The sequence below is a fragment of the Glossina fuscipes genome, unplaced genomic scaffold (genome assembly GCF_014805625.2).
Source record: "Glossina fuscipes isolate IAEA_lab_2018 unplaced genomic scaffold, Yale_Gfus_2 113, whole genome shotgun sequence".
Taxonomy (NCBI): domain Eukaryota; kingdom Metazoa; phylum Arthropoda; class Insecta; order Diptera; family Glossinidae; genus Glossina; species Glossina fuscipes.
In genome coordinates, this window is record NW_023998456.1 from 2356518 (window position 1) to 2367115 (window position 10598).

General features: G+C 36.0%; 2 protein-coding genes across 2 annotated transcripts in view; one reads left to right on the forward strand and one right to left on the reverse strand.

Moving 5' to 3' along the window:
* Nucleotides 1-10598, forward strand: part of LOC119639826 (protein charlatan) — a 40214-nt gene that overhangs the window by 24607 nt on the left and 5009 nt on the right. Inside the window, exon 4 of the mRNA XM_038037498.1 lies at nt 10071-10594. Coding sequence (XP_037893426.1) covers nt 10071-10594 — 524 coding nt within the window. The remainder of the gene's footprint in view (nt 1-10070; nt 10595-10598) is intronic.
* LOC119639806 lies at nt 6761-8137 on the reverse strand. Its single transcript, XM_038037481.1, has one exon. The coding sequence runs from the start codon at nt 8135-8137 to the stop codon at nt 6761-6763; it is 1377 nt and encodes a 458-aa protein (XP_037893409.1).

Below are 10598 nucleotides of genomic sequence, written 5' to 3' on the forward strand. Positions count from 1 at the left end.
CTGGGAAATTCTTTATGCGAAACGGATAACATCTCTGAAAAAAAAGAAAATTGTCAAATTTTTCATTTATATAGCCATGCATAATTTATTTATTATAAAGCTCTCCTTTCAGCTTTTTTAAAATTATCGATTTCTTTTTATGTATTAAATTCTTGAGCACATAGCGTTGCAGCATTCTTGTCACGCTTAAGCCGCGGGACTTATCGCCAATTTCGATGCTACATTTGGCCCAAATATCTATAACTGAACCCTCCGTTCGGCTACGTCTCAGCCATTTATTGATCGTTTCATCTGACCACATCTTAACAGGACTTGTAAATGTGTAATACGAATCATAGGTTTCGCTAAGCTTTCTTATTTTCTCTTCATTCAAGTCTGGTATTTTCAGAGAGGGTTGCGTTACAATAAAATATGGATCGTAGTCTTTAGAAAAATTCGAAAAGCGTATTGCCTCCCAATCAGGTTCTAATAGCGTATTGTAAAGACATCTGGGATGGCCTAATATACCATAACTAGCTGAGATTATACCCGATTGTGCAGTCCTAACAACAAATTCGATTTCCATCGTTTTTATCCGAAGATCGGTACCACGGTATTTTCGCCTTCCTAACCATAAAATTGGTAAATTATGTCTTTCCACGTTAATTATTTCCTGAATTAAAGGTGAACTTTGATTTCGGTAATCACGGCGTCTGTAATGCTTGCCGTACAGCATCTTGGCCTCAATACCAGTAAATCTTATTTTTTCATTCCGTGTCAATTTGAAATGTTCCGAACGGAACAAACGATTCATTTCCATATCAATAACGTCATAAGCACGTCGATGCATGGTTACCCATATATATTGAGTGCAAAATGCCAAAAATTGTTCATGCGTTATTCTATCATTCATCGTTCTCGATATCTTAGTGAAGCGCTGAATGTGGTGAAATTTCCGTACCTCACCTTCGCCCAAAAGGATTGTGCTATACGCTCGAGCCACCAGCAAACGATATTGTGTTAAATGACTTGATAGCATAAACTTCATTTGAGTGCTTTCATCACTTTGCAAACTGGTAGTTTTCTCGTCGCGTCTTATCAAAATAAATTCGACTACTTTCAAGAAGTAACTAAAATACAGGGTCAAAGCCTTTAAAAGCTGATGCACTGCACAAGTATTAATGAATTCCAAAAAAGTCCTGTTCATCATTTCATCCGGCGCCAAAAATGTCACCAAATTGACAACATCGAGTGACGTAACAGCATCGGCATCACTACTTATGGCGGATCTTTGATAGTCCTGACGGAAAATGAGTTCTTCTAATTGATTAAGCGATGTAAGAAATTTATATCCGCCTGTTACGACGAATTCTTCTTTAGCTGCGTTTTTCGTAGCTTCATTTCTTGAATTGAACTTGAAAATCTCGTTTTCTTCGTTCCAAACCCAATGCCCATTGACGTACCTTGGAACAAAATCATCTTTATGAACGCGTATCATTGTAGATTTTCGCAAGGAGATTGGAGGGAGAGCGGTTTATAATGGTCACAAATTTGTTACACAAAAAAAAAAACAAATTAATAAAAGAAAACACGTCTGAAAGACGTCGTAGCAAGAAATATATTGATAAAAAATGTATTACCTTTATTCCCCTTTGAGGTGAACTTTTATCGATTCACCACTTAAGTTTTACAAAGAATTCTGATGCATTTCTATTTTGAGTTCTATGTGAATCTTCCGAAAAAGAGAGAATTTATCGCCGTTCCTTGAAATGAAATATGTTTAGACCGTCCGTATCGACTGAAACTTTTTTAATAGGTTTCTGAAAGATCGCTGTAGTTAATCCCCTATTAAAACAAGTAAAAAAACTATGATGGACCATGGCCACCAATAAATAACTTTCATCACGTATTCATATAATTAATTCAAAATAAAGCGTTATATGGGAAGTGGTCGAAAAAGTGGCCCAATTCCAACCATTTTCAACGTACGTTTATCAAATTTCATCAAACGATCTGAAAAATTATGGCATGTAAGTTGAACACTAGGAAAGACGACGGTCAGAGGGAAAGGCCAGCTGTGATCGATTCAGAAAGTGATGCTGAATCGATAGGTGTAATAAAAACTTAGTCTATTTTAAGTCAGACTAGCGGACAGAAAGAAAACTTAATAAGTAAACACAGAAGCATTTTCTAAATCGTTTGGTACAATAGAAGGTAGGTTTACCTCAAGTCCTCCTGGACGTATAAAAAGAGAGAATTGAAGTGAGTTAACATTCGGTTTTGCTATCAAGCGGTCATTGAAACGTAAGATCATTTTTTTCTTGTTGGAGGTATCAAAGGCGACCGACCAACTTCCCATCAGCAATCATAACCAATCAATACAAACAAGTTTTCCCCTAAAGCGTTGTTTCGTATAATGAGAAACACCTTTCGGCCCCCGTCGGATGCTATCCAATTAACCCATCATTATTTGAAACTTGTCATGTATACAATAGTTCTAACAATGCGTCGTATTAAAATGACTTCGTTTCTATCAAAGCTAAAGCATATCTTAACCATCTAAATCAATATCTATTCGGATATATCCTTTGTTTTAATGGTTTAAAAATAAAAAAACAACGACATGTTCAAGACTCCTCGCTTGACCTTGCTTTAATTCTTATCTGTTGAAATTACGATATAAACGGAAATTGAAATAAAACGAGAAGTATATCAAATCAAGTGGGCATGAGAATAGGAAGCAATCTTCATTGGGCAGAACATGTGTTCGAAGTATCGAAAGACGCATTCAAAGGCAATGGGGTTTTTAAAGCGGGCCAAAAAATATTTCACTGCAACCAATACTCATGGGTGACGAAGGTGTGTGTAAAACGCGGTGTCCTTGACCATCGGCGTGATGTGGATTACGTTGTGCTTATGTACAGGTACATCCAGGGCAAGTGTTCCACAGAGACGAATTTACTCATTTAGATGAACTCCGCGGCTTTCTCATCGTTCCCAACCACTCGCCCTGTAGTTACCTGCACACCGCAAAACACAATCGTACTACCGCGATTGATCGTTCTTTAACCACACTCCGCGCCCTTGGAACGATCTACTAGCAATCACCTTTCCTACTCTACTTGAAGGTTCAAGATGAAGATTTATTTATAAGCACTGCTGCCACTCTTCCCATAATCCTTCCTGTGCCTGTTTATAACAAAAAAAAAATAAAAAAAGATGTGCCCGCAGCTTTCGGAGGATGTCAAGTCTTCCATGAATGATTTGCAAATTGCGCGGAATGCGAAAATGCTTTAACCCCAAACTAATTGGCCCTTTAAACAATAACGAATATAATTTCGTAAAGTAGAAAAATATAAAATTTATTCAAATATATATATATATGTATGGAATCAAAACTTTCTTAGCTTCTCCTTTCGGGCTATAAAATTTTTTAAAATCTCTTGCACACTTGGACCGTGAGATTTATCTTGTAGCTCATTTTTAATTTTCAATGTAATATCTTCAAGAACGCCTTTCGCTTCAAAGTACTTCATAATTCTTTTAATTGTTGTCCACTTTTTAATTGTATCTGGAGTCCATTTATCTCGAGGCAATTCTTTCAATTCGCAATCCGTGGCATAGGTTTTGCTAAGCTTTCTTATTTTCTCCTCATCCAGATGCGGCAACTCCAGGCATGGTTGTCTGATAAGCCGATAGGGATCGTCGCCTTCTGTAAAGTTCTGTGTGCGCGCCTTTTCCCAATCAAAACTTAGTAAGGTGTTGTATAGAATTTTGGGATGACCCAATATGCCTCGACTGGCATCTATTAAGGTCAGGTGAGCAGATGACAATGTGAATTCCAATTCAAGTTGCATTATCCTAAGATCAGTGCCGCGGTATTTTCGCTTTCCTAACCATAAAATTGGTAAATTATGAGTCTCTACATTATATAATTCCTGAATTAATGGTGAATTTTGAGCTCGATAGTTGCATCGTCTGTAGTTTTTGCCATACAATAAACGTGCTTCAGCTTTAGTAAATTGTGCCTTAGATCGTCTCAATTTGAAATGTTCAGAGCGAAATAAACGATTGATTTCAGTTTCTATTAAATTGAAGCAACGTCGATGCATCGCAATCCAAACTACTTGAATGCAAAATGCCAAAAATGATTCATGAAAATTTTGATCCTTTTTTGTCAACCAGACATTCGTTACAGGTACTACGTGATAGAATTCCTTCAAATCGCCTAAACATAAAACAATTTTGCTATACTCGCGAGCTACTAATATACGGTATTGCGATAAGTGTTCCGAAAATACGCGTTTCATTTTAGTGCTCTCCTCACTTTCTGCTCGAGCATTTTCACCGCATATATCATCACGTCGTATCAATAAAAATTCTGCTATTTTTAGAAAATAATCAAAATACATAATCATAGTCCCCATAAGTAAATTTACTGTGTCGGTGTTAAGAAATAGCAGAAAATCTTTAGTTATCATATCACGGGGTGAGAGAAACGTGACCACATTTTTAATATCTTCTATTAGTATAACATCCGCATCGTATGTATTCTCCGATCTTTGAAATTCCTGGCGAAAGACTGACTCTTCCCGTTGGTTCATTGATGCGGCAAATTTGTAACCGTTGGTGATTACAAACTCACTGTGTTCTGCTTCCTTGACAGCCTTCTCACGTGACTCAAATTGAATGCGTTCCTTTTCCTCATTCCAAGTAAAACGACCATTAACATATTTCGGTACGAAAATATCCTTATGTATGCGTAACATTATATTGCGAAGAGGGCGATTTTAATTAATTAATAATATTGTAATCAATAAAACGTTCTACGTGAGCAGAAAAACATATATTGATGTTTCTCGATACCAATGTTTAAACTTAAACTGAAAAAAAAAAAAGGAAGAAAATTCATATTCACCATTTCGAATTGGAAGCATGCTGAGTTATTAATTAAGTTTGTGACTCGCATCCGCATTAGTTACAAATCAAGTGGATACGAGCTTTGTCATCGCGACATGTCGAATAGATCCGTCTTTTATGTGCTGACCAACATCAATATGAATTGGGTGATTGAATTTTTATAATAGGCGTGTCAATAATATTCTTGACATTTTCAATGGAACTATTTTCTTCCTCTTTTAACTAAAAGAAATGCTTAAGAGACAATGTCATGAGTTTTTTTTTGTTTTATTCACTCAAAAGGTCTATTACGGGTACGTTGACTTGGCAGGTAAAAAAACCTCATCCACAGTGGATTTCAAGTGCATTTTATTGCCGGATTGTTACTTAATGTGTACATCGTGAGCGATGCGGAGAAAAGTCTGATTAACACACAAAAAAAAAAAAAATTATATTGCGGACGTTTGCCGTCTTAACATTTTCTTCTTAAAAATTCTGCAAGAAAGCCTATGTTACTGTCTGTAGACTCGCAATTTTATATGTAACATATTGGACATTAATAAAATCTGTTCATATTTTAATAACCTACTAACCTACGCGGTTTGTATTACACGAGTGTTTACGCGAATGTACGCATACAACATCCAGAAGGACTTGAGATAGATCCAAATTTTATTATACCGATCGATTTAGAATCGTTTTCTGAATTTTTGAACAAATTATCCAATTTTTAGTGAACACAAAGCGATAGTAAGCGTTGATTAAGGCAAGAAGATGATTTTAATATAGTATTAAAGACACAGCGACACAATTACTAGTGAAATGCAACGCTATTCGGTTAGCCGTAGCGGAAGTGCTGAAATTCAGAACTCACTATTCTGCTTAGATTGATTATATCACAATTTTAGGTTTCATGTTCGCTGTGCAACCAGTTCTCGGTTGACTTGTTCACAGAGATGAAATGGAAAAAAAGCCCCTTCGGGCTTTTTCTATAACCCGATTACTTGCCAAACCAGATAAATTCTGAAATTCCTGAAGACGACAAGTCGTTTGAAGCCATCTTCCTTTTAGACAATACGGTATTTCCACTCTTTCGCCTCTATGTTATTGGTAAGGCAATATTGTGAACACTTTATTCGAATAAATCGCTTTTTGCACAAGAGACACATTTGTTCATATATCGGGACAAAAGATATGAATTGACATCAACGTGTTGAAACCGGTCGTTAACTTTGAAACGCAATTTATATAAATTACAAACACTTTAGGAATGAAGTTAGTCATCTTCCATCACTGAATAGCAGAAATGTCGAAAAAAATCTTCCAATAAACAATCGAATATTAGACGTATCTACCGAAAACGTCCTTAAATCTCTTACTAAACGACTGCTACGTTTAGTAAAAAAAATCTCAAATTTGTTAGGAGTATTTTGAGATCGTTTTTTGAACTATCCTCTATCAGATCAGAAATGAGGAAAAGAAAAAAGATAACTTGAGACTTAAGTTCGCCACTAGGCAAACGTATTTCGAAATTAGGTTTTCGAAGTAAGTCTTTCGAAGTGGCATTCATCGTCTCCGCCTTCTCACTCTTCGCGGCCTCGAAGAACGCACTTTCTTGTTTAAAGTTAGGGAAATAGGTAGCTATTACGACAAGAACTCATTTACTGTCACTTTTTCCTGCCACAATCCAAGTTCTTTGAGGCCTCAGACGAACGATATTTTTTATGTTGCGTACATAAAAAAATTTCCTTCAAAGTATACGCACAAACACTTATCATTCATGGTAACAGCCATGATGTGAAATCAAAATTTGTCGTATAAAATAAATGAAAACTAATATTTGAGAAGCTCAATAAGAAATATTTATTTCTCGTTATTAATCCTAATGCTTCTTCTTCCTAAGTTTCTCTTTCTGTTCATTGAATGTTTTCATAATCTCTTCTACGCCTAAGTAAGAAGTATCCTCAACCTCGCGAGTACATCTAATCCAAACATCGGTAAGTATGCCCTCGGTCTTAAAATACTCCACAATGCTATGGACTTTCGACCATTTACGTACCATAGCAGGTGTCCAATACTCCATTGTGGTTTCGAGTTCATAACGCGATCCATAGGTTTTATACAATTTTCTTAATTCTTCTTGAGTCCGGGAAGGAATATTCAAATACGGTTGTTTTACAATTCGATAAGGATCGTACGATTTCGAGAAATTGTGACGTCGTACAGCTTCCCAGTCAAGTTTCAGCATAGTATTGTACAAATATTTTGGATGCCCTAATATACCCAAACTGATATCAGCCAAAGACATTTGCGCGGCATTAACGATAAATTGCAATTCAATTTCTAATATTCTCACGTCATTACCGCGATATTTCCGCTTTCCTATCCACAATATTGGTAGGTTATGTTTTTCCACGTTGGTCAACTCCTGGATCAACGGTGAACTTTGAGACCGATAATTGCATCTTTTGTAATTCTTTCCATATAACATACGAGCCTCGGCTTTAGTAAACTTGAATCGATCGTTTGTTGGCAAACTAAAGTGCTCGGAGCGAAACAAACGATTCATTTCCATATCAATTAAATGAAAATCCCTTCGATGCAGTGCGATCCATACAACTTGAGTTGAATAGCCTAAAAATGCTTCATGAAAAGCTCTATCCTTAATGGACCTTGATATGTTAACAATAGGGGCAAGATGATGAAATTTCTTTACCTCGCCCATACCCAAAACTACGTCGCTGTATTCTCGAGCCAACAATAAGCGATATTGTGACAAATTAGCGGAATAAACTTGCTTCAGTTCATTGCTCTCTATACTTTGGATTTGAGCCTTATCGCCACTTATCTCATCGCGTCTTATTATGATAATCTCTACCAGTTTTAAAAAATAATCAAAATATATAATTAAAGCTTTCAAAAATCGATGCACTATTTTCGTGTTTATAAATTCGCAAAAGTTTTGGGTTATTATTTCAGGAGGTGCCAAATATGTAACCAAGCTTCTAATATCGTGTAATAAGATGACATCGGCATCGTATGTGGTGGGCGATCTTTGAAATTCCTGACGGAATATTAACTCTTCCACTTGGTTAAGGCTTGCAAGATATTTAAAACCACAAGTCGGAAGAATCTCATTTCCCGCCTCTCTTGTATCGGCAGTGCGCGAATTAAATTGTAAGCAATCCTTCTCCGGATCCCAACCCCAATGACCGTTAACATATTTCGGTACGAAATCATCGTTATAAATGCGTATCATTTAATCCCTTCTTTTTTCCCTTTCTAATGGAACGATTCGAAGTGAACGTCTTCTCTTGAAATCTAAAGGACAAAATCTATTTATTGCAATTAGAAAATATAAACTGGAAAAACTTTTTTATGATTGAAATATTTCATTTATGTCTGTCTGTCTGTCACTAGCGTAAAAAACTGTATCTCTATGTAGATTAGACAGTCAACTTATTAGAAAATTCTATTATTTCAAATTTTAAATTATTTTCTTTATTATTAAAAGGTAGTCTTTAACATTATTCGCATCTGGCTGTCGCACTCATGGCAACAAGCATAGCGTGATCCTCTACTTTCTGCCTTATAACGATTGTAGAATTAAAAAAAAACGACTGCAACAAATCGCTCAAGAACCATCACTTTGTGCTAGTACAGTTATTCATTCATCAGCAAAAAGCATATATTGATTTTGTGTAGATGCACACTTTTAATGAAAATTCGCATATTCAATCACACCCAATACTTCATTTGACGTGGTCACAATTTCGCAAAATTAATAATTTACTTGTCAAGGATTTTATTATATTTCATAAGAAAAGTACAAATTAGGCATTGGAGTCGTAGAAAAGCTAACTTTTGATTAGGATGTTTACGTGTGTGTGGTGGCGTCTCAATAACCTGTGGTAAGCCAAATCATCTACTACGGATCAATTTTCATCACACAAATTTTAAAATCTCTTTCTAAATGGCTTATCAATCATGAGAGCCCTAACATGAAATGGAATCCAAGAAATAGATCCATGTGAATCAAATTTGGATAATTAACAAATTTTCAGCGCAAAACATTAACAAGTAGGTTTTTTTGGCTAATAAAGATTTACATTTCTTAAGAATCCCCTATATAGTATCTAAGAAATAGACGTACGTGGTTTAAATTAGGTAAGATTGATTTCTTTGTCAATTTCCCATTATGAAACTATAAAGATTCAGTGACTTTTGCCGAGAAATTTTGAAAATTGCAATTTTTTCTTATCTAACGACTTTTCAAATTTGGACCTTATATGTGGAGTGATCAAGAAGGTGATCCAATCGGCCAATCAATCATTAAAATATCTCCAAAATTGCGGCCAAAAAATGATTCTGAACTGTTATAATCAAAGGGGGATGGATCCAAAAGCAGCGCTACATAACACCGCACAAATTTAATATACCCTATACCACAAGTGGCATAGAGTGTAAATATGAACGTTAACCCGGCTCAAACATGGTACAGCAGTAAAAGTTTTCTTTTGACAATTTCATCGTCATCATCCGAGAAGAATCTGTCTGATAGGAGGAAGGCGAATAGAGGTCATAACATGCATGACATTGAAGTAATCTAACGGGTTCGTAGCATCTTGATGCGCGCTTACCGGAACGTTGAAGTTAATTCATTTGGATTCTACTAAATATTAGACACGGCGGAATAAAGAATTCAAAAATTCTCTTAAGTAATTCAGTCTTTAATGGCGAGTCTTAAAAGATTGAGATATATACTACCTCATAAGCTAAAAGTATCATGTGCATGAAAAAAGACCAACCCGCCATTTTCGACTAAGCATATCACTTTTTATTTTGATCTAGGGCGTGAAAGTAATGCAATCATGCAGTTAACTGCCATGCTTTTGTCACACTTGAGCAACCAGACATAGCCAACTTCTGTTTTCAATCACCTCTAGGGCCAAGAAGTCAACATAAGTAGATGTCAAATTTGTTGAGGAACCTGAGCGGATTATGTAACACGTGACATTAGTACTCGTCTAGGATCTGGTATCGCAATAAGGCTGCCATCATCTATGTATGACCTCTTCAGAAAAAGCTTTCGAAGTGTTTTTAGTTATATGCATATATATACGATATATTTGTATGGAAAATACATTTACATATTTATTATTAACATATTTTGTAAATTCTTTATCTTTTAGAGCCAAAAATCGTCAAGATCATACCACATCACCTATTATAAATAATGGAGGTAATGAAATCATGTATGCAACTCCGTCGAGTTCTGGTAATACATTTGCTCAACAACAACAGCAACAGCAAAGTGCACCTGGTAATACTGGCAACAATAACCCAAGTTCTTCCACAACGAATTCTGCAATTAATGCTGGAGGAAATTCAACAAATAACAATCGCAAAAAATCCCATCAGATACAGCAACAACAACATCATCAACAACAAACCAATAACGGCGGTGTACAGAAACGCTATGTCTGCACTCACTGTCCTTACTCGACAGATCGTCGGGATCTTTATACGCGGCATGAGAATATACATAAAGATGAGAAGCCATTTCAGTGTTATGTATGTCTTAAACAATTTAATCGAGCCGATCACGTGAAAAAGCATTTCCTGCGCATGCATCGTGACGTGCCGTACGATATTAATAAAACTCGTCGGCATCCGCCAGCCACTGGCCATCATTATCGTGCTAATATCATTGGTGGTGG